The sequence below is a fragment of the Lonchura striata genome, chromosome 2 (assembly GCF_050655825.1).
Source record: "Lonchura striata isolate lonStrDom1 chromosome 2, ASM5065582v1, whole genome shotgun sequence".
Classification (NCBI taxonomy): domain Eukaryota; kingdom Metazoa; phylum Chordata; class Aves; order Passeriformes; family Estrildidae; genus Lonchura; species Lonchura striata.
Genome location: NC_140704.1, coordinates 95,941,323 through 95,968,712, shown reverse-complemented (window position 1 = coordinate 95,968,712; position 27,390 = coordinate 95,941,323). Strand labels below are relative to the sequence as shown.

At 40.5% G+C, this 27,390-nt stretch overlaps 1 protein-coding gene across 3 annotated transcripts in view; it reads right to left on the bottom strand.

The window, feature by feature from the left end:
- Window positions 1-27,182, bottom strand: part of CTNNAL1 (catenin alpha like 1) — a 57,149-nt gene extending 29,967 nt beyond the window's left edge. For 2 of the 3 annotated variants that reach the window (XM_021528720.3, XM_021528721.3), the window contains exons 1-2: window positions 26,998-27,182; window positions 5,913-6,102 (exon numbers count right to left, since the gene is read on the bottom strand). In XM_021528720.3, coding sequence (XP_021384395.1) covers window positions 5,913-6,102; window positions 26,998-27,123 — 316 coding nt within the window. In that variant the 5' untranslated portion in view covers window positions 27,124-27,182. Of the gene's footprint in view, window positions 1-5,912; window positions 6,103-25,389; window positions 25,647-26,997 lie in introns of all 3 variants that reach the window. The other variant, XM_085571791.1, reaches the window with a different exon arrangement.
- Between the last annotated feature and the right edge of the window lie 208 nt (window positions 27,183-27,390).

Genomic DNA, 27,390 nt, shown 5'->3' with positions numbered 1-27,390 from the left:
CATATTTAAATGTGGATTACTATTCACTACTACCTTATTCTTCCATCTGTAACATACACTAATTTGTTTACAGTAATCTACAGCTATTTGAGGGGGGGGTGATGGGCAAAATTAGGGAGTGTGGAGGGAGAAAACATTCATGGGAGGTATTTTTCTAATTTTAATAGCCAAAGTCACACCAGTATTCACACTTGCAGCATCAATCCACTGAAATAGTGGGATGCAGCAAGGAAGAAAGAACTATAAACTCCCTTCCACTTTCCAAATTTCAATTAGCGTTCCCGTATTTTATAGGTTTCCTATTCCTTTAGAAGTCTCCAGGCATGAATAATAAAGAGATTCCAAACCGTAACTTTACAACTTGGAGGACTGAAGCATTATAGTGAAACTACTGCACTTTACATTCAAAGGAGGGCCACTGAACAGGGCACTGTCAGAGACAGGAGAGGAAAAAAAGGAAAGGAAGCACTGATTTTTGGTTCATGACCATCTTTGTATTCAACTTGGGTTTAATTAACTAGATATTTGAAAAGGTTTAATTAACCACTTTCCTTTTTTATGCAGGTAAAAACTCTACATCCACTGCAGCTAATGTATTTCCTTATCTGAGAAAGAAACACAGACCATATCCAATTGAATCTTCTGGAGTGCCCTAGATAGTAGCGCTATACAGGAAAGACAGAGCAATCTGTAACCAGAGAAGGGCTGCTAGGAGACTGGGCTCAGGCAAGCTCTGAGACATGATTTTTGTTAGCATGCAAGACAAGATGACCAACCTACAGCTGACCTATAGATCATCCTTAAAGATCAAATCTAGGCGATTTGATCAAATTCCCTATGACTCATTTGCAAAACCTCAACAAAGGTAATCCACCTAAGCAGGCAAAATACTCCAAAAGCCTGATAAAGCTTGTGCTCTCCTTTGAAGAAGTACTGGCACTCCAGAAATACCACACTATACAGAACAAGGAAGGTCTGACAGTCCTTCAAACTACAGAGCTCCACATTTCATAGTGCTTCTCTCCTCTGATACTTGTAATCCCTCAGGTTCTTAAGATGCCAAAATAGTATTGCATTATGGAAAGGAACTTCCAGTACATTTGCAGGGACCAGGCCAGGTCACAAAAGGCATGCTCCAAATAATCAGTCACCCAAATATACTGTACTATAGTACAGTCAGAGACAGTGAGTTCCACAGCTGAAGGCCCTGGAAATGGACAGAAGCAAGAGGACTTATAGAAGTACAGCTGCAGTTCAAAGAGTGAGGGGAAGCCAGAGGTACTCCCAGTGAAGCTGTAGGACAAGCCTCCAGTCAAATAAGGAGATCATTTGACAGTAAAACACACTGGCTATTGCATTCTCCACAGTCCAATTCATTTCACTGCACACCAGTCTCTACTTTTTCACCTCTGTCAGCAGATTAACCAATTTTTGTGTTGTCACAATACCCATGATAACATAAAATGTTGTAGAATCACACAGAGAACAATTAAAACAGATGCAAAGTTCTTTTGGTAACCAAAAGAAGATGAACACCATTATCCCATTCTTATGCTATGGGATTCACCTTCTTGAGGATGAATCAAGTCATAGGTGAAGCAGCTAGTTACACAAAGAGTTATCAGAGTACACTGAAACACCTGCAACATCTGCCTGTCAAAAATTCCAGATAGCCATAGAAACTCAAGACTTCTGGCTTTCTTCTCTGCCTATAGATCTGCAACTATAGGAACAGGAATTAAGCCCTGGGAGTAAGCTATGAGGAACAAGACTTCTTAGAGTAAAGAGATGGAGCTGGAGAAGCTATACCCAGATGGGTGTACACCAGTCCATAAAACACATCTGAGCAAATCAAAGAAACAGCTCAGTGTCACTGCAATTCTCCTACCATGACTGAGAGATTATGACAATTGGGTGATATTTCCAATGATAGAAAGACAACTGTCACATCCACGTCAAAGAAGGTTTACAAGAAAAAAATCAGTTTTATTGTGGGCTAGTCAGCCTCCAGGATTAACATTAAAATAATCTTGGAAGACATTACCACATTAAGCAGAAAAAAGCAATTAGGAAGAACAATCACAGACATGCCAAGGTGAATAGCCCTTATTGATCTGAGTGCCTTTTACAATGAGATGACACTGTTTTCAAAAAAAAGAAAGTAACAAATGCTGTGCATCTCAGCTTCAGCATGGCTCCTGCTATGATATCCCATAGTTTCCTTCTAACTTCATCATATGGACTAAGTGAACAAAAAGGTGGGTAGAAAATGAGCCTGACTGTTGGGCTTGGGGATGTTGATAATGGGTACAAAGTTCACCGGGCAGTCAACTTCCAGTGGTGTACCTCTGGGACTGACAGGAGTCATCAAAACTATTTCCTGGATGATGAGTCAGCATGCTCAGCAAGTGTGTGAACAATATCAAAGTGGGTGAGTGCCTGATACTGTGGAGGGCAGGACTGCTAGACAGAGGAACAGGCTGAAAAATAATGATCTGATAGAAAAGCTGTGAAGTCCAAGGGCAGTAAATACCACATCTGGGCCAGGGTAACCACTCAGCCCTACAGGCTGAGATCAGATGTTAACAGGGAATCTTTGTGGGGAAAGATATGGGAGGCCAACAAATAGTTGAACAGGAGTCAGCAATAATGGCCAGCTGCATGTGGAAGGCTGCAGAAAGTATTCTTCCATTCCTTCTGGCACTTGTAAGCCAGCATCTGGAGTACTATGTCCACTTCTGGGCTCCTCAACACCTCAGCTGACACAGTGGAGTAAGTGACATAAGGGGAGAGCTTGAAGGGGGGGAGTTATTCTGCCCCAAGAAGAGAAGGTCAGTGGCAGAGTCTTCTGTGCTCTACATCTATCCCCCCAGGGGGCAGGTATGGAGAGACGCAGACAGACTGATCCCAGTAGGTATGGTGATGAAACAAGATGTAAGAAAATACTTTTGCCACAGCAGAGGTGGTCAAACACCCTTAAGTAGGGGCAGAAGAAAGAAGTAAGAAATGAGCAGTGTACGAGAAATTGCATGATCTCCATTCTTGGGAGTTAAATGATGCTTACAACCTCAGTTATTCTGTGATTCCATTTAAACTTCCATTTTTTCAGCATCTTAACTTAGCCCTCTCTGTACTAAAATCAAAGCAAAAATATGAGAAAGCTATTTATTGCTTTTATTTTGCTCCATGTCTTCCTTTAGAGCTATGTAGTCAACCAGCAGAAAATACTGGAAAAGCTATGACACTTATTCCTGACATGTGCTTTCTCTTTTAAATTAGCCAGTCTTTCCTAGTTTTTAGAGAGAAAAATAAGACAAAAAGAAAATCACAGATGAGCATCTAAAGCGTACATTTAGAGCATCTGTAAGTTACATTCCTCTACTATACTATCACGGTAAATATTGACACAGTGCAAGAATAATGTAACCCAAAATCTGCTACATGACCCTCTGCAGTGTTTTAGGATTCTATTTTGAGTCAATCAAATTACAAGGTTTGTTACAAGCAAATAGTCATAACAAGTCTGAAACATTTCAAATCACTCATTATACCCTTCTCAAGAAACAGATACAACATCTGTCATCCTTCAAAGCCTCTGCAGAATATGCAATTGATTTAAAGACTCCCTACATTTTTCAGAAATTGAGATGCTTAATGTTCTAAATCCTTTTGTGTTTAAATCTTTTATGCCTTGCAAAATCTCCATTCCTAAGACACAATCTAATTTATTGGCTAAAAAGAAGTATGAACAGCTCTACCAGATTCCCTGCCCTAATGAGTAAAGGCTTTCTACTGCCTATGCCCTCAGAACATAGGGTTTATTAATATGGTCAATATTCTTGGCTGTAATTGTCCAGGAATTTTTTTTTTTGCTTGCTTGGGAACACCAAAGTTATTAAAAATGGCACTTGGGTTACCTTGTTGAGAAACTGAGTTCAGACAACATTTAGCCATAAGAATTTATCTGCTCAAAGGACTATATTACTTTGTCCACCACTGAACAGTCCACAGAGATACAACTGGCACATAAAACCCTCCATCAAAAAAATAACCAGGAGCAAACATGTTTGCTATAGTGGATTTCCCATGTAAGCTGTTAGATCTCAAATGCAATGAACAACTGAGCCATGCCAAAATAAACGTGAGGCTGACAGAAATGCAAACAAGCCGTATCTTCACTCCTCTAGACTGAGGCTGTTACTGCATAACAGGAAATAAAACTTTCAATACAAAAGAACTATAGTCTTTTGCTGGAATAAAGTATCACAGACTATTTTTAGGTTCTGAGCTCCTCCTGCATACAGTGATAGGGAGAAAAAAATACTTAACCACAGCATAACTAGCAAGTCAAGAAACAGATTCAGACTGCACTGCTCTTCCAGCAGCTGATTATTGATGTGAACTTTGGCAGTTTTGGCTTGTCAGCATTTTACTTGGATCTCTGAAGAGAAAACACATGCTTCACATATAATTGGAATGTTTTTAAATTAGGACATTTCTGTTTGCAGCCAAGTTTACTGGAGCAACTAGGAATTTTCAATCTAAGGTTTATCCAGAACAGTCCTTCAAATCCCAAGAACAATCATTCATCATCAGAGTGTTTCTAGACATTGTGACTCATTGTTGAGAGATTTTCAGAGGATTTCTTACAGCACCATACCCAATTTCTAAGCTTCTTTTTTCATTTAATCACAAGTAATAGTATGAACTGCATCCCCAAAGTCTGAGGCCAGAACAGCGATCCAACAAGACATACACCAGTTAGGTCACCAAAGACAAGCTCTTCAGGACTCTGAAGTAATTTCAAAGATAAAAACCAAACAGCCACCCAAGCCCCCTTTTTAACTTAACAGATCAGTTTCAAGTACAGTAACCCACATTTTGGAGTAGAATATTGCTCCATCCTACAGTAAGCAAGATATTAATGTTGAAAGGTTGTTGAAGGGTCATTTATTTGTCCCCACAACAGAAGCTCAAGATTGTCTCCCTGTGGCCAGAGCAAGTAGAATGTGTATCACACTTGCAGGGTCATCCACCTGCTCAAACTGGAAAAGCTTCAAGTAGCATTTCCCATAATCCAAAAGTATTTGAAAACAAAAACAAAACCTCACCCCACTAACAACAAAAGGAACATTCTACTAGATGTCATTTCAAAGCCTACACTGCAGATTTAAAAATATGCATTTACTGAGGGCCACTGAAATATTATGCAAGCAACAGTATTTAGTATCTAGGAAAGCAGTTTTTAGCACGACACTGACATTGTCTTACAGCATCAGAGAATGCAATCCCCTGTTTGCCTAAATAGAGTCTCCTGGCAGAAGGAGAGTGACAGCAGGCAACTCAATTATCCACACTTCACATTCAATTCTTACACACAGCAAGTTTGCAACGAAACTTGAATCCAGCAAAAAGGCAAGCATAGTATGATTTTCATTCTAGTGAGTGGAGTCATCAGATGACTGATGTGAGTCATCTTAGTGAGTCCTGATGAAATATGGGTTGACACTGACCTTCATTCAGACACTGAGATTTGGAATGCAATGACCACAGTAGTATAACACTTAAATAACTTTAAATACTCCACTTTTTTAACTTGGCAGCAATAAACTCTAAAGTTGCATTCCCAACACTCTGCTCTTTGTCTGTAGTAACATCATAAAAAAATAGCAGTCAGGTAATCCCTTGAGGCAAATGATCCTATAAAAATCAAAGCCAACACACAATTCCATTCCCTATTAGTAAGATGACAGCAATTTAAGTAAGTGACAAAATCAGGTAACAGATCAAGCCTTGAATGAACCAGCAGAGGAAGGTTAAGCAATTAAATAATAAAGTTCTTACATTATGCCTGACACTAAAAATAGTGTGCTAAAAATGGCACAAGTACAATTTCATGAGTAACTACATACCTGCTCTCCTTGCCTCGATGCAAGCAACACTCATTTCCTCCTTTAATTCATGGTTTTCATTGGCTATGGCTTCACCCACAGTAACAAATCTCCCAACTGCCAGGTTAACAGCCTGGCCCACTCGCTGGATTGCTTGCAGAGTCTTGTCTGAACGCTTTGGTTTATCCTTATGATTAATAAGAGTAGTTATCTGCAAACAAGAATAATTATTTATTAGAACATTTCAACTTTCATACTAAATGCAAGTTTTGAATTAAACTCAATAATAGATTTTTACAGTACTTTGCTAATAAAACTTAGTTTTGTGCTGTGTCAGGAGGTATCATTTAACTTCCCAGAGAATGAAAAAAAAATTGAAGTGTAATTAAGGTTGCTCATCTGCTCAGTTTATCTCAAATGAAAAGAGAGACTTTTACTTTTATTCCCCTCCCATTTGTAGTATTAAAATAAGCTGCTCTGGGTCTCAACAGCCTTTCACATAGCCCTTCCCCCATTAAAATATCCACCATACTCATAACTTAAACAGCCTCAATTACACGTTTCCTAGAATTCAGAAAAAGGTTGCTATTTTGATACAAGTTATCAGTAAAACAATTTGTGAGGATATTCCTATTTTGAGCTCCCCATTTGGCTTTTCTACCCACTGCAAAGTGCTATGCATTCCCTCTCAGATCACAGCCTGGCGATCAGCTGCATGCAGGCTGCAGGAGACTGAAGATTTGTCCAAAACACCAAACACAAGGAAACAAAGAGATCATTTTCCCTCACAGAGGAAAAAGGCAGGATTGCTGGAGCAGCTTCTGAACCAAGGCATCAGGTAAACATGAGAACAGTAAGCAACTCACAATTAACTAACTATAAACTTCATTAAAAACCTGAGCTTTACATTTTTTGCTACAATTCTTTTCTAGTGAGAGGCAGGAGAGAAATTAAACTCTGTAGTTTGAAACACCCTAAACCAGCATAAAAACCCAACAAAAATAGTCCTGACTGTCCTTGTCACCCATGCTCATATTTGCAATTAATTTATCTGATGTGGGTAAAACCTCAGTTGTGGAGAAGGTGATGCTTGTTTTAGTTTTCCCCATAATCAGGTCCCCAGCCTGGTTCACTGCATAGCTTCATGAATATTTTTTGGTGGCAAAAGGGAAAGAGTCCAACCTGAGGAAAGATGGGCAGAAGCACTCCTTTCAGCAGGAGTATAGTTTAAAAAGCCCACAGAACTCCACAGTAAGCCACATCCCCAGAAGCTCAAAGATGTCTGTTTAGAGAATCTCAAAATTACATGAATTATTTAAGTGTCTGAACATCTTAGCTATATCAGCTTGATCACAGATGTCTTTGCCATTCCTCAACAAGACATAAATCATCATTCACTCATTCACCAGTCAAGCCTGTGGTGGGACAGCATACAAGCTGCACTTGTAATGCTCACTACAAATTGAAGGACATAGCAGGAAGCAATGTAGGAACTGTTCTGCTTCATGATGGAGGGTTTACCCTCCAGATATCCAAGCTGTCTTTCTGGAGGAAAAAAAAAGTGTTGTTTAACACCTTGCTGAGGCTGGTTTTCAATGCCAGGAGCTGGTTTAGCCAGGTGTTCAGTATTAAACTCTTTGCAATGGGAAATATCAACACTTCATAGAGCAAGCACTTTGCACACACAAGAAAAATAAAAAAGCCAAAAAATCTGAGAACAGTGCTACCCTATGGAAGAACTGCTATGAGATATAAGAATATTTTGTTCTGGTACAAAACATCAGTACAGATATGCATTGTCTGCCCACTGCTTTTTTATATACATTCTTCTTCTCCAATTTGTATCTAAGCCATAAGGTCTAAAGGAAGGCCGCTTTCTATAGTTCATACAACAAATCTCTCCCTGTAAGAGACCCCTGGATCACCAAACTTCAATTCCAAAGCCTATGAACCTCAGATGCCTTTCCAGTGAAAAGATCTTCTTATGATGAAAACATAGTCTTAACAGAGAGTAAACTGAGGAAACATCTGAATATCTTCAAATTCATTTTAAATGGAGAATGACATTCCTCAAAACACACAATTACCATTACTTCAATGGAAATTCAGACCAACATTAAATTCATGGTATAAACAACTGCACTACACAGCTCTCCTGAATTCTTACACTGTAGGTACTTCAGGTATACAGAATTTAAAAAATACCTGTCAGCAGCTAATCTAACAATGCCAACTGGTGAATTCATGAATAGGCATGGCTAGCAAGCCAACTGAGAGCATTAGTCCAAATGCTGAAGAAAACCAAACAGATAGAAGATCTCAAGTTTGTTTTTTTCAACTGGTTTTAAGTAAAGAGCAACCCAACAATAGCAACTCAAATAAACAGCAACCCAATAATATTACATGGATTAATGGATTAATATTACATTCATACAGTTATTGACTTCTCAGAAGTATATATAAAATAACATTGGCCTAAAACAAACTGCAAGTTTACATACTGGCTGCAAGTTTACCTCCCACAACATTTTACACCAGTAGAAGTTTAAACACGTTCTGCATAACCCTGAAAAAAATACATATGCAAATAACACTGCAGAGTGAAAGGAATCCCACTGTCTCTTGCAAATCATCAAGGGCATTTATTTTAATTCCCATGTTACTGCAGAGGTATGCAAATAATAAAAATTATTAAGATATCACAGGTTAAATTCCCTTATTAAAGTTTTACAAAACACTCTCAGGAACACAAGTGCCTTTTACATTTCTGTAATTTCTTTTGCACTCTTTTCAGAGGGCATCATAGTTTCTGCAGCAGAAAACAACCCCTCTACTCCCCCTGCCAAGGTTCAGCAAGAGTAAGCAAGTGTTCTGACAGGTCTTATCACTAGTATCATCTTAACCTCATGAAGTTCAACAAGGCTAAACACAAGGTCTTACACTGGAGCTGGGACAATCCCCACTACCAATGCAGGCTAGGGGATGAATGGATTGGGAACAGCCCAGCAGAAAATGACTTGGGGGTACTGGTGCAAGAAAAATTGGACATGAGTCAACAATATGCTTGTACCCTGGGCTGCATCAAAAGCAGCATGGCCAGCAGGCTGATGGAGGGAATTTTGCCCCTCTATTCTGCTCTGGTGAGACCCCACCTGGCGAGGGGTGTACAGCTCTGGGGTCCCCAAGAGAAGGACATGGACCTGTTGAAGACAGCTCGGAGGAGGGCCATGAAGATGGTCAGAGGGATAGAGCACCCTCTTCTATGGGCAAAGACAGGCAGAGAGAGCTGGGGTGATTCAGCCTGCAGAAGGCTCCAGGGAGAGCAGCCTTTAACATATAAAGGTGGCTTAGAAGATTAGGAAAGACTTTTTACCAAGACCTGTTTAGTTTTTGAAGTAGAAAGGTCAACATTTTTAAATTAAAAGAGGGTAGATTCTGATTGGACTTAAAGAGGGAATTTTTTACCATGAAGGTGATGAGGTACTGGAACAATTTCCCTGAGCTGTGGAAGCCCCATCATTTTAAGAGTTCAAGTCCAGGTAGTTTTAACAACCTGGGGCTTTGAGCAACCTGGTCCAGTGGAAGGTATCCTTATCCATGGCAGGAGGGAAGAACTAGATCGTCTTGAAAGGTCCCTTTTAACCCAAACCATCCTCTGATTCTATGACCTACTCTAGACAGCCACTTGAGTGGCTTGTAGATCAAGATTAAACTCAACCTATATACACAGCAGCAAGGGCTTTGAAAATACCTCCTGGAATAATGAACTCTTAGCTGGGTAATATAATTTCTTCTCAGACAGGCTAACTTAGGGCCAATATAGTAACTATCTTTAACATTGGAATGGAGGGAAGTTGGTTGTGCTCCATACTTTTTTCAGGGAAGTCAAAAAACTGTATGGATTGACAGTTAAAAACAACCATTGTGAGAGAACCAATACAAAAGTTGGTCAACAAGTTTGAAACATCAGAGCAAACAGCTTCATGTAACACCTCTTTGGAGTGCGACCAACATTATATAGCAAATGCAGCCTATACTGATATCAGATTTGATAAGATGTTTCCTATAAAAAACTAAGTAGCAAACAGCCCTGAAATAGAAGTAGGTAGGTCATGATAAAAGAAAGATATGAAATATTGATCAGTTAAAGAAAAAAGGGTTGGGTTTGGTTCTAGAAATATGAGTTACACATAAACCAAATGTAATAATATCAAAGGCATGAGGAAAGCTGTTCAGATACCAGATGGGCTTCTCATAACCTGCCACCTGCAGAAAACACTGCTCTATAAACAATGAGAAAGATTTTTCAGAATTATGCATTCTCATTCCCTCATAGAGTGTTAAGAGTGACAGATACATCTTCCACGTCAAGCGAAGTTTTGAAAAAAGCAGAGGTAATGGCAACTGCAGTTTAGGATTCTTTTCAAGACTTAATTAAGCTTGTAATTAACGGGGTTAAAAAAAGAACAAGATCTTAACTTAGCAAGGAGAGGAATTTCACTAGTACATTAAGTGATAGACTGAAGGAAATTGATGCTAATAAGCAGTGCAAAGATTATTTAACCATTCCAGCACTCAATAATAATTGCCTCAGAACACAAATACAGCAGGGAGCATTAACAGGTCAATAAGAAAGACTTCTAAAATAAAGAATAAGCAAAGGTTTGCTCCTTACTTTTAAGCAATGTTTAAAACAAAGATAAAAAATTGGACAAGTTAAATGGAGAAAAGGAAAGACCCAGACAAAATTAACAAGAAATTTTCTCTGCAACAACCAACCGAAGGAACCCTAAGAGCCTATAAAAAGCTGAACTAGTAAAACTTGCAACACTTAAGATGCTTCAGATTATAATTGCTTTTCCCCTGCAGTCTATTCAGTTGGAACCAGACTAGACCTATTACTATGTTTTAATTTTTTTGTAATGAAGGAAACACCTGCAAGTCCTCGAACATCATCTAAGGCCTTCTTCAAGCTTAACGCCTCCCAGATATTTAATCTGTTATAGTCTGATCATGTATTTCCCAGTCACCGACATCTGTGATGTTTGGACAGGAGTGAGCAGCTGAAAAGATTACCTGCAAGTCTCTTTGAACAAGAGCAATACGTTACATGCTGTTTACTTAAGGATTTACTGATCAGGTCCTAGAAAGGAAACAGTCCTTTTGATGGTACTCACCCTCTGTTTAATGTGAGTTCTAACACTATTTCCATGGAATGTTTATCTGAGATTTGAGACAATCAGTTTAAGGAGTGTCTCAAGAATCTGTCAGCTACATTCTTTTGCCACTTGTTATGAGAAGCCACAGAAAAAGAATGGCCTTTTCTCAAAAACTTTACCAAAACTAAGAGATATAGCCATAATGTATTCAAGATGTACATCATATTTAAGAAAACAAGCTCAGTTGTGGCAATTTTTGAGCAGCTGTTTTCAGATCTTTTTGAGGACCTTCAGATACTGACATTTATGTCATTATATACTTCATGCTCAGGAAGCATCATGACAGCACACTTAGCTAAAAATATTCTAATGTCTATTTATTGTCAGTGTAATTAAGTCTTGCATGACAGAATTAAGTGATACTTAAAGAGACTAGGTTTCAGGAAGTATTTATAGACATCTATAAATAAAACCAAAGGAAACAGCTATTTCACAGCCCCTGCTACAAACACAAGAGTTAAACTGACAAGTCATATTTGGAAGATATCCTGCCCACCTCTCTCCTTATGAAAGTATCCACATTATACACAGGACAATTTAGACTCTCAAGAGTAATATTTGTTACTGCCTCTTGTGTGGCGGGTTGACACTGTCTGGATGCCAGGTACTCACCAAAGACACTCTATCATTCCCCTCCTCAGCAGGAAAAGGGAGAGAAAATATAATAAAAGGCTTCTGGGCTGAGATAAGGAAGGAAGAGATCACTCACCAGTTACCATCACAGCCTAAATAGCCTCTGCTTGGGGGAATTACACGTATTTATGACCAACCAAATTGGAGTAGGATTGTGAGAAGTAAAACGCATCTTAAAAATACCTTACCTCTATCCCTCCCTCCTGGCCTTTATTTCTGATTCTCTACCTCCTTTCCTCCACCAGCACAAGGAGACAGGGAATGGTGGCTGTGATCAGTTCCTCACATGCTGTTTCTGCTGCTTCCTCCTCAGCAAGAGGTTTCTTTCCCCTGCTCCAACATGAGGTCTCTCCCATGGAAGATGGTCTTCCATGAACTTCTCACACACATCCTTCCCATGGGCTGCAGTTCTTCACAAACTTCTCCAGCATGGGTTTCTCCCACAGGCTCCAGTCCTTCCTCCTTCAGGAACAGGTTGCTCCAGCATGGGTGCTCCTTGGGATCACAGATCTTGTCAGGAAACCTGCTCCAACATAGGCTCATCTCCCCAAGGCCAGAGGCCCTGCAAGGAACCACTCCAGTGCAGGCTTCCCACAGGGTCACAGACTCCTTCAGATATCTACCTGCTCCAGCATGGATCTCTGCATCCCTCTGAACCTGCAGGGATGGGGCTGTAGGGGGACAACTGCCTCACCATGGTCTGCACCACGGGCTGCAAGGGAATCTCTAGTCCTGCAACTGGAGTACCAACTTTGGAGTCTGCAGAATTGTTTGTCTCATATTATCACTCCTCTCTTCTCTGGCTGCAATTACTTCTGCACAATAAATTTTCCCTGCTCTTAAACACATTATCCCAGAGGTGTTACCACCATCCCTGACTGACTTGGCTTTAACCAGTGGGTCTATCTTGGAGCCATCTGACACTGGCCCTGCCAGACATGGGGGAAGCTTCTGGCAGCTTCTTGCAGAAGCCACTCCTGTAGCCTCCCCATTACCAAAACCTTGCTACACAAACCCAACACACTCATATTCACCCTGGAAAAGTAAATGCTTTGAGTGACCTCACTTCCAGTGTGTGAAAAGAGTCTACAGGAAAGATGGAGAGGGTCTATTACAAGGGCATGTAGTGACAGCACAAGGGGGAGTGGTTTCAAACTGAAACAAGAACTGTTTAGATATTAGGAAAAAAGATCTTTACCCTCAGCGTGGTGAAGCACTAGAACAGGCTGCCTAGAGAAGGGGATGCCCTACCCCTGGAAGTGTTCAAGGCCAGGCTGGATGGGGCCCTGATCAACCAGATCTACTGGAAGATATCCCTGCCCTTGGCAGGGGGAATTGGAACTAGATGACCTTTAAGGTCCCTTCCAACCCAGGCCGTTGATTCTTTATATTCTATATAGATCAGCTTTCCTGCTAGAAAAAATTCAATATGTTATCTCTATACAATGAGGATTAGCTGCCTTACAGTAACAGCTCCACTTTCATTTTGTGTATTTTCTGCTTTCTACCTTCCATTACCTTTATAATGGTAGAAAATTTCCTTCTAAAAAAAAAAAAAAAGTAATACCAGGAATGAACAGTCTTTGCTAAGAAAATGTAATAGCACAGATTAGATACTGGGAAAGAAGTTACAAACTCCTACAAGAAGAGTGCTGTAAGGTAAATTTAGTTGCATTGAATACAACACATGGAAATCTTGGTCAAAAAGGCCTTTCCCACACTGCTTGTACTTTCATTAGCTCATCTTGTGTTTGGAGACAGAGAGGAACTTCTAACATTATATTTTAGGTACTGTCTCTCATTAGGTCCTGCACACTCCTAGAGGAGGATCAGGTCTTCAGACTGATTTAGCCAGACAGCAGCACATGTTGTTCCAACACCCACACCCACTACAGAATACAACCATGCGTCAGACAGAGCAGAGAAGCAGCAGCTAGCATTTGACATCCTGTCCATAAGGGCTACAAGCAGAACTGCCACACAGACTTGTCATCACAAGATGAGCCTCAGGGATCTTAGGAAGTGAACAAGGACTACCTGCTCATCTGTCCTAGAAAACAAAAGTCTGTTAAGATTAGGTGCCTGTCCAGGCACTAATGGACATCCTAAGCTTTTTGTACAATTTCAAGCACTAAAGTATTTTTTAAAAGTTCAGCTGGTGTGTGGGTTTTTTGAATCAGAAAATTTGTATCTTCCTATTCATATTTAATTTTGTGAAAAATACAAGAAATAAACTTTGCAGAAACTCAATTTTAGAAGTTTTCAAAGGTTGCTAACTACTAATGCACTAGTTAACTGTAAGAACCCATAATTTTTTAATGCTGAAAACATTATTTCAGACAATTGCCCCTGCTTTATAGACTACTTAACCAGAACAGTTTCTTCTATACATTATTATACAAAGGGACAATCAACTCTTCTTGCAGAAGTCACACAGACCTCAACACATCGCTCAGGATGCTAAGTCAACACTTTTGAGACAGCCTCCATGAAGTGATGTAATCCAGCTATCCTCTATTTATGAATTTTCCTCGTAGTCCCTCTGGACTGGTGTCTAGAAGAGCAGTACAAATGCACTGCATATCCAAGACTACTGAGTACTTAAACCTATGGCATTGAGACTTGTGGCATTGTACCTTTACCTGGAGGCTTTTTAAAAGTATATTATCGTTGGTTTTATATACATCTTTTATAAAAATCTTTAGGGAAGCAAATTAAACAAACTGTAACAACCTGTAGGTTGGTTCACTTATCTGTGGGCAAATGCTAACATGCTTAGCAGAGCCTCAGGCAATCTTTCACATGCAGTGTCTAACAAGCTGGTAAGCCACCTTTGAAAAGGAAGGAAGAACAATCCATGACCTGCAGGGACAAGCAGGAGCTGCCAAGCACCACACAAACAGCCTAACCAGCTCAGATCACTGGAGTACCTCACCTAATATCTTACATCCCACAGACCTCCACATGTTTGCCTAGAAAATATAATGAGAATTAAACAAGCAAATGCAACATGAGCTACAATGCACTTGCAACCAGATTTCCAGCTGGCTAACTGCAAACTGTACATTAAATTTTAAAATACCATAATATCTAATGTACAGTTCTCACAAGCACAATACCTTCACCAGGTAGAAATACTTTCTAGAAGAGATGAAAACAGTCCTCTTCACCTCCTTCACATCTACACTTAAAATCTACTCTTTGCAAAGTTCACCAGGAAATAGAAGAGTACACAACTTCAAATTCAAATACACACCTCAGAGTATCAGTACCATTGCTAGGTACTTGTTAGGCATTCTTGGAATTCTTAAAAGAGATCAAAAGAAAGGATTCAACTCAGAACAAGACTATACTATAGCAGTGAATACTCTTTCTTTGTGCTGAATGCATTCCTTGAAAACCAAGAAACTTTTAAATTTCAAGTTCCAAACCAAATAGCATTGAGGAAATTATTAGCTAAGATGTGATATAGATGAACTTGTTCAAATGTAGTGCAGCAAATTGACATCAATTTATTTCCTCCAGTGTGTGTTATTTTGGAATTGGGGATTTGCCTGATAGGTTTTCTTTGTTTAGTTTTTGGAGGTGTTTTTTGTTTTGTTTTGTTTTTCCCCAAAGCAACAAGAACTTTGAAAATTTCAGTACTTTTTTTTTGCCCCCCTATGGGATTAAATTATTTCCAATTTTTTGTAAATTGTGGAAAGGAGTATCAGAGTGGGGAAAAAAAGGAATGACACAAGTCACTATTTTTGCAGTCTGTGGATTCTTGATATTATGTAGAGGATTGAATTAATGATGTTATTAAAGTACCCTACTGTAGAAGAGAAATATGCTTTCTTTTTAATGTTCTCTTTTCATAGACTTCTTAAAACCAGGGATCACCACTGATCTGCAGAGGTGAAGTAGAAAAGTAGACAAAAAACAACCTGCATTGATGCTATCCTCTTTTCCACACTTGGAAGAGGGGCTCAATCACTGGAAAATCATTAGTGAAGCTTAACCAATGATCAAAGGTACCTTGTTTACTCTTAGTCCCACATGGTATGCAAGTCAGAGGACTGCCCCACTGTTCACCCAAAACAGGCGTCTTCAGAATTTCTATAGCAATGAGTGACCATGAAAAAGATCATTTTCAGACAATTCAAATCTAACCTTGCTTCTCTTTTTAAAGAGATGTATGCAAGTTCACAGAGCTGGCACCAAAATTTGCACCTTTGAGCAACTTACCATGAGTTTGCAAAGACAGTTTTTCAAACAAGGTCCAACTTAACTTCTTCTCATAATAGAATATGTGCATCAACAAGCACACTGGATATCATAAAATATGCATTCACTATTACAAAAGGTGTTCAGAAGTAAAACTGGCTTTCTAACTCAACTGCTGTCTTGAAATGCACAACCACCTTTCTAGAAAAGGTGAGTATACAGTCCAGTAAACCAAACAATTGGGTTTCAAGGCATACCAGGCAGTACATTTTCCTCCCCTCCTATTGCTCTTCAGTATTTTCTTACCCAAACCTAGAAATCCTGGGCAGGATTAAGTCTAGAAAAATCCAACTCAGAAGGAAGTTCATTGTTTAAAGTGTACTTTCAGATGTGGTCAAAACAGATGCAGACATGTTTTCAGCACCAGAGAGATGCAAGTCTCAGAAATAACTATTTACTAACATAATCGGGTAACCTCAAAACCAGAGACTGGCAAACACAACTTGCTGTTGTTAATGTACCTAACCTTGTACTGCTTGTGCGAACAATGCCTGAGCCAGCTCTGAGCTGCTTATTAAAAAAAAACAAAAAAAACCCCACTACTGTTGTGGAACTAAAAACTCAGACATGGTAATAAAGGATGTAGCAGGGACAACACACTTATTTCACACTTATTTCTGCAACTGAGAATTCTTTCTATTCAAACTGGATTGGCTCCTGAAGATGTAGAAAATGCTTCTTGTTAGTACATAAGCAGGTGGCTTCCCCGCCATGAATACCAGCTCTTCAATCCTTCTTACACTGCATCTTCCTGACAGAAGAGTTCCTTCAGCCTCTTTCAGAGAAGGCTTCCTTAGCAGCCTTTTGACATCCCACTTCAGCTCAGAGCAACACCTGGCACTCCACTTTGAAAAGTACAGACTTGCTCTAGGGATTAACTGAGAAGTACAGTATGCTCTGGAAAATGCTATGCAAATCCAACTACTATCCACCTACAAGAGTGCAAAACAAAAACTTAATATAGTCCAGGAACTATCATCTTATTTATGCTAAAGTGCCTGTATGTTCTTTTGATTGCTTCATTGAAGAGCTCCAGGGCAATAAAAACTCATTCAGTTGGAAAATTTAAGAATATTTAAATGAAACACAGAGATACAATATAGAATCTTTGGTAATTAAAAGGGAATGCTCCATGCACTGGTCTAACTCCTACATGTTAAGTGTTAGCAACATTGCACTGCATTACCCGCCTACTTGTAAACATTCTTCATGCCTGTGAATAAACAAACAAACAAAAATACTATCATAACCCTCACATGCTGAAAAGATTACGTTATTACAGAACAACTTTGCTTTATTATTTGAATAATAGGATTTGTGTGGTTCTAAATGGTTGTATTAATTCTGTTTAATAAAAACATGTTTCTGTAAGACAAAATAAACATTTTTTTAATTTGTTTATGCACATCAGAAATAACTTTGGGATTTGCACATAAAATACTTTTGTGATTTGTGCTTAGGAGTTATCTTACCATTTGAGAATTCATTTTAGGCATACAACTAAGAAATAATCCAATTCATTATCTAAAGTAGAGTAACAATTATAACTTAGCTCTACAGTTTATATCACCTCTCATTTACCCCATTAGCTTTAAACAAGGCTATTAATGAAATGCAGTATAGCTCAATAAGTGAAAAATAGACTTTAAGGTTCTATCTAGCAAGAGTTATACTTTTCTAATGAATTAAGAAACATAAAATAAATCCATGCAGAAAGCCACAGGCTCATAGTACCACACAACAGTTTTACTAAACTATAATCAGAGCTGTTTGCAATCATTAATTCATAAATCATCCTTTGGGGATTTCTCTACCTAATCTGTCTAAAACCATCTGTTAACAATGATGAATAGCAAGAAAGCTGCTCTAATTCTTCTTGTGCAGGATCATAGAGAGGTAGTTTTGATTTAATGCTCATTCTACTGGAGAACTACAAAAATTTGTTTTATCTGCACACAAGTCATTAATCAGATCACAAAAATATAAAGGATATGGTACCATTGGAAAAAAGCAATTGATTTTCAGCTATGTCAGTAAAAAGTATCTTCCTTCAGCCACTTGAAATGTTAGTCTGACTCATTTATCACATCAAAGACTAAGGTATTGAACATTATAAAGCAGTAGCCAAGCTTAACTCAAAGCAAATTTTACTATCCAAGGGTTCACAGAAAAAAAAGCCTGAAACCACAGCTGTTTCGTCATAGTGCCATTGCTCATGTGATAAAATGTTCAAGTGTAATTTTACTTGTAAAGCAGAATATAATTCGTGATAGTAACATCATTATTTATTAATGCAATAAAATAATTTCATTTATCTTTTAAAGTTATTCTAAGGTACTCCTGGGCTCCCCAGCATATCTTATAAACCACAACTGTAAATGATAATCTATTTCTCTTCCAATGTTTCACAATAACCTAGCTTCAATGACTAAAAGCTGTCAATTAAAAACTTGTCTCATTAAAAGGAAACCTGCAAACACATCAGCCAAGAAATACAATTGATACCTTGAAATAATCACCTTTTCTACATCCAGATGACAATCTCCTGAGAGTTACTCTTCTGCATAAATCGAAGTGAAACCATCAGGTTCCTTTAGGGGCACAGAGCACCAAGTGTAGGCTGAGTAACAGCTGAGCTTCTGCCAGAAAAAGAATTTGCACGGAGCGCAAGATGCTTAACACAAACCAGAAGCTCAGAACTTAACCCGCAATACCTATGGAACCACAGGGAGAAGAGTCATGGAGTTAGTGACTAATTGGAACTACGGAGGTGCAACTCAATACCCAGGCAGCACCATATGCTTCCGGACCCACAGCAGTTACAGCATATGATCCACGGCAGAGCCTCTCTGCTGTACAGGATGTAAACTTTTCTGACTTCAGCAGGAGGTTTTGCCTCTCTTCATACAAGTTACAACACAAGCCTTTACATCACAATATGTAATTTTATTACTCAACAGTAGTACCAAGTTTCAAGCCTAAAGTGAGTACCAAATTAATTCATAAGAAGAAAATTCTGGAAAAGACAAGAAACAGTTTTTCAAAGCTTTCAAATTACCAGGATTTTTAATGTACAGAAAAACAAAGACATTAAAAGGAGAGCATGCAGATCTTTTTTTTTTTCCCATCAGATGCAATGAGCTAAAGACAAATATGGATCATCCTACTTTTTCCAAAAAAGAATTTTCTCATCCTCCAAAAAGAGCCATAAGGGGCAATGCACCAGCCAGCAATGTAAGAACCCTTCAGCACCTTAAGACATATGAAAGAGAAAGACCTAGCGGTACCAAAAAAATGCCCAGTGAAACAAGGCAGCCAAGGGATTTGCTGGAACAAATCTGTCAGTGCATCTGCTGCATGGGAAATGCAAATAAGCCAAAGAGAATGTGAGTTTGGACTGAAGGCTGAAGTTCAGGAAGGGAATGAGACAACACATATTCCTTTAGATTACAAATTACTCCAGAGAGTATGAGATACTTCTATTTAGACTCTAATTGAGAAAGAGAATGCATTTGATTAACAAGTTCAACAGTAGGTATGTAATGAGCCTGTACTGCAATACAATACTACAGCTACAGACATTCAAACATTAGCTTATATACAAGACTGATGCATGATGCAGAGGGAAAAAAAGCCAGGGATAACGTGGTGTTTTCCCCCATTTTTGTAGACTTCCAAGAATAAAGAGCTAGTGATAAATTAGAAGCCTAACAGTGCTTTTAATATAGGACTGTCTGCTTTAAAGCTGTTAGACAAAAATCAACTGAATTTCAGAAGGTTCCTCTCTTCCAATCTCTCCAATTTGTCAAGGTCCTTCTGAAGTGCTGCACAGCCCTCTGGCGTATCAGCCACTTCTCCAGCTCTGTCTCATCAGTGAACGTGCTGAGGAAGCACCTGCTTCTTCAGCCAGGTCATTGATGAACAATTTAAACAATACTCAGTATTGAACTTGGGGACACCACTTGTTACAGGTCTCCCACTAGACCCTGTACCACTGATTACAAACCTCTGGGTTCTGCCTTTCAGATTCAGTCAGTTCTCAGACCACCTCACTGTCCCCCCATGCAGTCCACACTTCCTGAGTTGGCCTATAAGTATGTTACAAGAAACAGTGTCCAAAGTCTTGCTGAAGATGAGATAGAAAAGATCCGCTGCTCTCCCCTCATCCATTCAGGAAGTTGTTTCGTCACAGAAGTCAATAAGGTTGGTCAAGCACGATTTACTTTTAGTGCATCCATGCTGACTATTCCGGAACCCCTTCTTGTCATCTGTGTGGATGGAGAATGCATCCAGAATGAGGTGCTCCATCATCTTTCCAAGGATTAAGGTGAGGATGACTGGCCAGTAGTTCCCTGGCTACCCTTTCTTACTCTTTTTGTAGCCTGGGGTGACACTTGATTTCTTCAGTCCTCCAGCACCTCTCCCGACCACGCTGACCTTTCAAAGATGCCTGTGAGCACCTTCGCTGTGGTGTCTGCCAGCTCTCTCAGCAATCATGGATACATCCCATCATGGCCCATTGACTTGTGGATGTCAAGTTTGCCTACATGTTTTCTAACCCAATCTTCCTTGACGAGGCAGAAGCCTTACATTCCCTTACTCTGGTCTCCTGAGTTAGAGATTTCTGAGGGCTGGTGTTGTCAGTGAAGACTGATGCAAAGAAGGCATTCAGTAACTCTGCCTTCTCTGTATCCTCTGTTACCAGGGTCCCACCTCAAATTTAGCAACAGTTTCAGATTCCTCCTAGTTTTTCTTTTGTTATTAATGTACTTGAAGAAGCCATCTGAGGACTTCCAAAAGCCAGCAAATCCACAAAACAGCTTCCCCAAAACCACTGCTTAGCCTACAGACAAATTCCAAAGGCCAGTTCTCAGTAGCACTGACAGCAGCACACTGAATTCCATGTCTGCAGTTTTATACTTCTCTTAAATCTCTCTCTTGGACAGTACATGCTTTTTCAGTTCCATGGAGAATGATATCAGTTCCACTAAAGATACAGCAATGTACCAGCTATTTCAGTCCATTTCTTCAGGAGTTTTAACCCTGATGTACTCTGTTACTTCCTTACCACAGTTTTGCTGTATTCTTTTGACAGAAAATAACAACAGAGCAGAGCAGCTATTCATAATTGTGCTCAACTGCAAAAGAAAGTGAAGCAATCTCTACTCCAGAATGTGTACCTCTGTGAGGTACTCAGAGAATCTGTGTGGAATCAAAGTGATATGCAGAATATGATATGAAAATGTTAGACTGAACTGGAACAACGCCAACATTACATGTTATTCACTAAGATTTCAAGGGGCTCAAAGATACAATGGATTATATCCACTTACTCATGCAATCTCCTGCTTAAAAACAGGTCAACAGTTGAGTTACAAATGTTGCCCTGACACTTGTACATATCAAATCAATACAAAATTTAAAAAGAAGTAGTAAACACTTTAATAAATATGAAATATGGGCAAAGATTTAATGAAACTGATTTTAAAGGAATTATTGCCTCACAAAACAACCAGATTTCTCTGTAGACATCACCTGAAAAAAATTAAGAAACAAAACTGACACCACAGTTTTCAAAAGACATGAGACAAGTCTCCGAGAGAAACAAGCAGATTCTTTGTATGAATATTGACCTCATCAAGAGACAGAATGATGAAAAGGAAGATGATGGGTATTAGAAAGTGAATAATTACTTACTTTAATATAGTTGTAGTACAGAAACCTGTACTACAACATGGATATTATTATACATAACCATTAAGAGAGAGGAGAGATAAGCAAGTATAAAATGATGAAGATTTGTTTGTGAACCAAATTTATTTGTGACAGTAAAGATAAGATCTAACTACAGAATTGCAGAAACATCTTGCAGCACTGACCAAAGAACAAAATGTCAGACCAAAAAAATCACTGCAGATCAAAGTGATACAGATGGGAAAGTACATTCTTAGCCTTCCTTATGAAAGCTAGGTCTGAGCTGACCATTACTCCCTCAGCAGCAAGATCTTTTGATTATGAAACAGATATCTGTGGAAAAAATCCAACTTGCTTATGATGAAAGCAATTTGCTATCATCTCCTCTAGTTCCCTGCTCAAGCCATGTCCAGTTAGAATGTGCTGTTTATAGTCTTATCCATTCTAAATATCTCCAAAATTGCAGACTCTGTAGGAGCTCTGCACACCTCATCCAGTGTTTGGCCTCCTTTACATTGATAAAAGCCTTCTCTTCTTATCTTTGCCTATCTCATTAGACTTTCCCATGTCCCAATTTCTGTCACCATACATGTCTGGGATCAGACTGTCTCTGTCTTCTCCATACCTGCCACTATGTGGGTAGCTGTAGATGGTGGTAAACTCTGCCACTGTCCAGACAAAAAAAATCAAAAAACAAACAAACAAAAAAATCACTCAGATTCAAATGATACAGAGAGGAAAGTACCACCTTAGCTTTCTACAAGAAACTAACAAACACTTCTCTTCTTGAGGTGGAACAAGCTCACTTCCTTCAACCACTCCCCTTATGTCACATACTTCACTATGCCAGTGTTTTCCCTGGAGCACAGAACTCAACATGGTACTGTACCCCATGCTGCCTCACAAGTGGCAAACAAAAAAAAAGAATCACTTCTGCAGTCTGCAGGTGCAGCTGGCCATCACTGCTGACCCCTGTTCAATGTGTCCTCCAGGATTCCTACAAAAAGTTTTTCTCAGGACAGTTGATCCTAGGCTCTACTGCTGCATGGTGTTACCCTGGCTCAGCTGTACGACTTGGACTTCACAGATTTCCTGTCATATCATCTTTCCAGCCTGTCCCTCTGTCTAGCATCCCTGTTATCCACAGCGTCAGACACTCCCCAGCTTGCTGTAAGGAAGTTCACATGCCTGTTGAACATGCTGGTCCATGCTCACCCCAAGATTCACATCATTAATAAAGATATTAAACAGCACTGGCCCCCATATCAGTCCCTGTAAATGGACCAAAAAGGGAAAAAAAAAAAACAAAACAAAACAGAAAAGTTTACAGATTATATACAGACCTCTAACTTGATGCACAATGCTATTCTAAAGTCATACCTTCAGTCTGAAAACTGCATTGAGCTTCTCACATTATTAGGAAAACATCAGCTGTGGGTTTTTCTTTGGGATCTAATATACAACTCCAGAAACTTCTGGAAAAACAGAACACTGACAAACATTACATAACATTATATAACATTTACTGAAATGGAAATTATTTTAGCTAGCTTCAGAAAAAGCAAGGAAACAATATGATAGTAAAGAACAGGTTTGTTTCATTCACCTCAAGGCACTGTTAACTTATGTAGACTAAGACTGACAACAACAGCATTCAGAAGCATTGGTATCATGGGCTTTTTGTAACTAAAATAAAAGAAAAGCTTAAAAGCTTATATTTATTACTATATAGATCAGGTCAATTCCAACACCTCTGGCAGCATCTCCTATACCAAGAAAATTGGAAAAATGTGTTCAGTAACACGTGGGCACACAATCATTCTCCAAAGTGCCTATCACAAAATGGGCTTTCTAAAAGTTGAGCAGCTGTAATCATATTGGTCTGCACTCCAGATGCTGGAGGATAGGTCACCTTCAACTGTGAAAAGTGACTTTGTTCTTTTGGGATATAGAAGTATAGGATGATTTGGGATGCAAGGGGAAGGCCACCTAGTTCCATTCCTGCTCTGCCAAGAGCTGGGACATCTTCCACTAGATCAGGTTGCTTAGAGCCCCATCTAATCTGCCTTGAACACTTCCAGGGATGGGGCACCCACAGCACCTCTGGACAACCCACTGCAGTGTCTCACCAACCTCACAGAGAAGCATTTTTTCCTAACATCTATCTAAACATATCTACTTTCAGCTAAAAGCCATTGCCCCTTGCTCTATCACTACACACCTTTGTAAAAAAGTTCCTCTCCAGCTTTCTTGCAGGTCCTCTTTAGGTACTAGAAGGCTCCAACGAGTCTTCTCTTCTCCAGGCACACAGATCTCAAAGTATCCCTCTTTTCCCAAGTACCTGACTGTGAAGGTTGACAAATACCTATTCTGCTGTTTCTCAGAATGCTTCCTTAGAACAGATCTAGACAAACTCCCACAGCTGTGAAGGTACCCAACTGCTCCTACACTAGCAAACAGGTACAAGATGGCAGCTGCGGAAGCCGCTGGTGAAGCCACATCCTGAAAAGTGCTTTTTGACTGTCTTTGCTTTTCCTCAACTGTTTAAATGATGTGTTATTAAATGAGTCAGCACTGACCACTTCAAACACCCTTCCTGACATGTGTTGCCAAAAACTTCCCATTAAAAAAAATGAACTCCAAAATAATTAGACTGGAAATGGGTAGCAGCAGTGACAGAGACATCTAGACTTTTAAAGAATGCCATAGTATTTATGCATGGAAAACTGAACTAAAGACACCTATCCCAGTGAAGAGAATATTGCTTAAAGAAAATTGTGGTGCTTGACCCCAGAAGCCATGTTTTCTGAAGTGCATGCCACATGCCTTGCAAAATACTGTACAATGATTCTTTTCACAGTACAGCTATGTAGACAGTGAAAAAGAAGCAAATATGCTTAATACTGTGGCTTAAAATTGCCGTCTTTGTCATCTGTGGCACTCTTAAAAATGGGCCACATCAAGGTTTGAACAGACCTAGTTTAACTCTGTAAATACTCTAAGTTTTAAAACCAATTTTAATTGGTTTAATAAGTACATGCAGTAATGACTCTAAGGGTAATTTCTCCTGCTGGAAAAATCAGAATCTTATACTACTGCAAATGTACTCTGTTACAACACAGTCTATAAGGAAAAAAAAAAAAACACAAACAAAACCAACCCTCACAATTGCTGAGGAAAAACAAGCAGGCAAACACATGCTTACAATATTACAATGATGATGATGTATGAATACAGTACATGAATTTAAATAAAAATCAATGCAGCTTTTTTTTTTTGCTTTAAGAAAAGATTTAATCCCACATGAGAGACTGAAAGTGAGTTTGTCATACAAGGCACCTTTTGTTTCCTGTTTGCTTAAAATAAGTAGTGAAAAGCAGCAGGAACATTCTGACTATTTTTTCAGTAGTGTACAAGTATCACATAGCGCTTCTCAGATTTTAACAAAAGGGTAAACTGTAAAGTTAACTTGACAGTAGGAACAAAGCTCATTGCAAGCACATTTTGTACAAGCAGAAAAACAAAGTCCTGAGGGCTACTGCATGCATAGCTTATGCAGAATCTACAAGCAAATTCTGAGACTAAGAAGTACTCTATAAACACCATTCTGCATAAATTTCTGAACAAAGTCAATGAATGAGTACAGGCAGAACTGATAAACCACCACAGTAAGTGGGGCATTTTACCAGGCAGGTGGAGGGAGCTACTGCCGACACCATCAGCAACTTCAGCCTGAATATGAACAGAGCTCAGCGCTCGTGCTTCAAGGAACTTGTCTCAAGTCTGGAGCACCTTAGCAGGAAAACACTGAGCTCTGGTGTTCACAAATGCTCAGACACTGGTATAGAGGGAAGTGAAAGCTGCTTAGCCCTCCTGGAAGATCTTGTCACAGGCTTTGTAGATAATGAAAAATCATACATGACGCACTTGTCTGCAGGTTTTGCTGCAAAGGTAATAAGGTCATTGTTGTTAAACAGTACTCCAGAGAAATCCAAAGAACATCGTCACATAAATCTGTTAAAAGTACAAATTTAAGATATGCAACTAAATTCAGCTTTTGCAACTGGATGTGTTTCTGACTGCTCTTAAGCTTCTTAAAAGAGGTCTCCTTATTTTATCTCGGTTGTTTCAGGACTAGAAAATTCATTTAACTTTACTTTGCCTTGGAACAAGTGGTTCGATCCCTTTGAAGGGCTTTGCTGTACTGATTCTGATTTCTCCGAACCGAAAAGAAAATACACACTACCATGATGCGCACAGAAACACAATTACCCATTAGAAATCCTCCCTGCAGTCCAGGCATACAAATGCAAAACAAAGCTTATCACAGTTTGTTTCCAGATAGATGATGACAATATAAACACAGTTTGACCTCACCGGGACCAGTTCTTTTTGTATAGCTGTTACATATTGCTTGAAGATTTTGCACAGATAGGTTTTGAGTTGCTAACTTTATTTATCAGTGTTCAAAGCACAAAAATCCTATATAGCAAACACTGTGCTGTTTTCAGACACTATTTTTCAAGAAAAAAAATTCTAATGAGTACGTCAAACGCCAATTTTGTAACTAAATGTCTGAAAAAAGAAACCCAACAACAAAAAAAAACACCAACGCCAAAGTGACTGGCATATAATTACTTAGCAGAGCAATGAAAAACCCGATTTGGGTGGGTTTTAAGGTCGTTTAGCACTGTAAGGGACATGCTAAAAGGTTCTCAAGACAGTTTGTCCATTACCGAACCTCTTAAAAACCGGGCACTATCCCGGGGTGCAGTAGGAGCTCCAATCAATGCAACGCTCAGGCCAGACCGCGAAAACACAAAGCTCCGCCAAAGCCCCTGGAAGACGAGCGCTCTCTCCGCGCCGAGCCGGGAGGGAAGGAGCGCGCTCCCGCGCGGGCAGCCAGCGGGCGGGAGGCTCGGGAAGCCGGGAGCGCTCGGGCGGCGGGCCGGCCCTGCGGCCCCCACCCGCCGCGGCGGCCCGGGGCTCGGACCGCCGGCGGCACCGCAGCGCCCGGCGTTACGCAACGCTCCGCGGCGACCTTGCGGGGAACTTCGCAGTCTTTCTCGGGGACGGGCGTGCGAGCAGCATCACGCACACGGCACCGGCTCCGGCAGCCGCCCGCGGCCGGCGGGATCCCGGGACGGGCGGGAGGGGGCAGGCTCAGAGCAGCCGGAGAGACCGGAGCGCGCAAACTTCGGCGGCGGCCGAGCTCGGTCCCGGGCGGGCAGAGCCTCCCGAAGGTTGTGGGGGGAAGGGGGTGGGAGGTCGTTTTCCCGCGGCGATTTTCCTACCTGCGACACCAGCGGCACCAGCGTCTGCTCCACGGAGCGCGTGCGGATCTCCAGCCCCGCGTCCGCGCCCAGCCCCGACGAGGACGACGACGAGACGCCGCTGCTGCTGCACGGGGACGTGGCCATAGCGGGTGAGCGGGGCCGGGACCCCCTCCAGCCGCGCCGCCGCCGCCGCGCTCCCGCACGGGCAGCCCGCGCCCGCCGCTCCCCTCACGCCGCTCCGCCCCCGGGCCGCCGCCGCCCCCGCCCGCCCGCCCGCCCGGGCTCCGCGGCCGCGCCGGGCGATGCCGCGCGCGCGCGCCCAGCCCCCTCCCCTCAGCGGCCCCTTCCCCGCCCCTCGGGACCGGACCGGCTTAAAGCGGCAGCTCCGCCCGCGCTGCCAGCGCCGGCCGC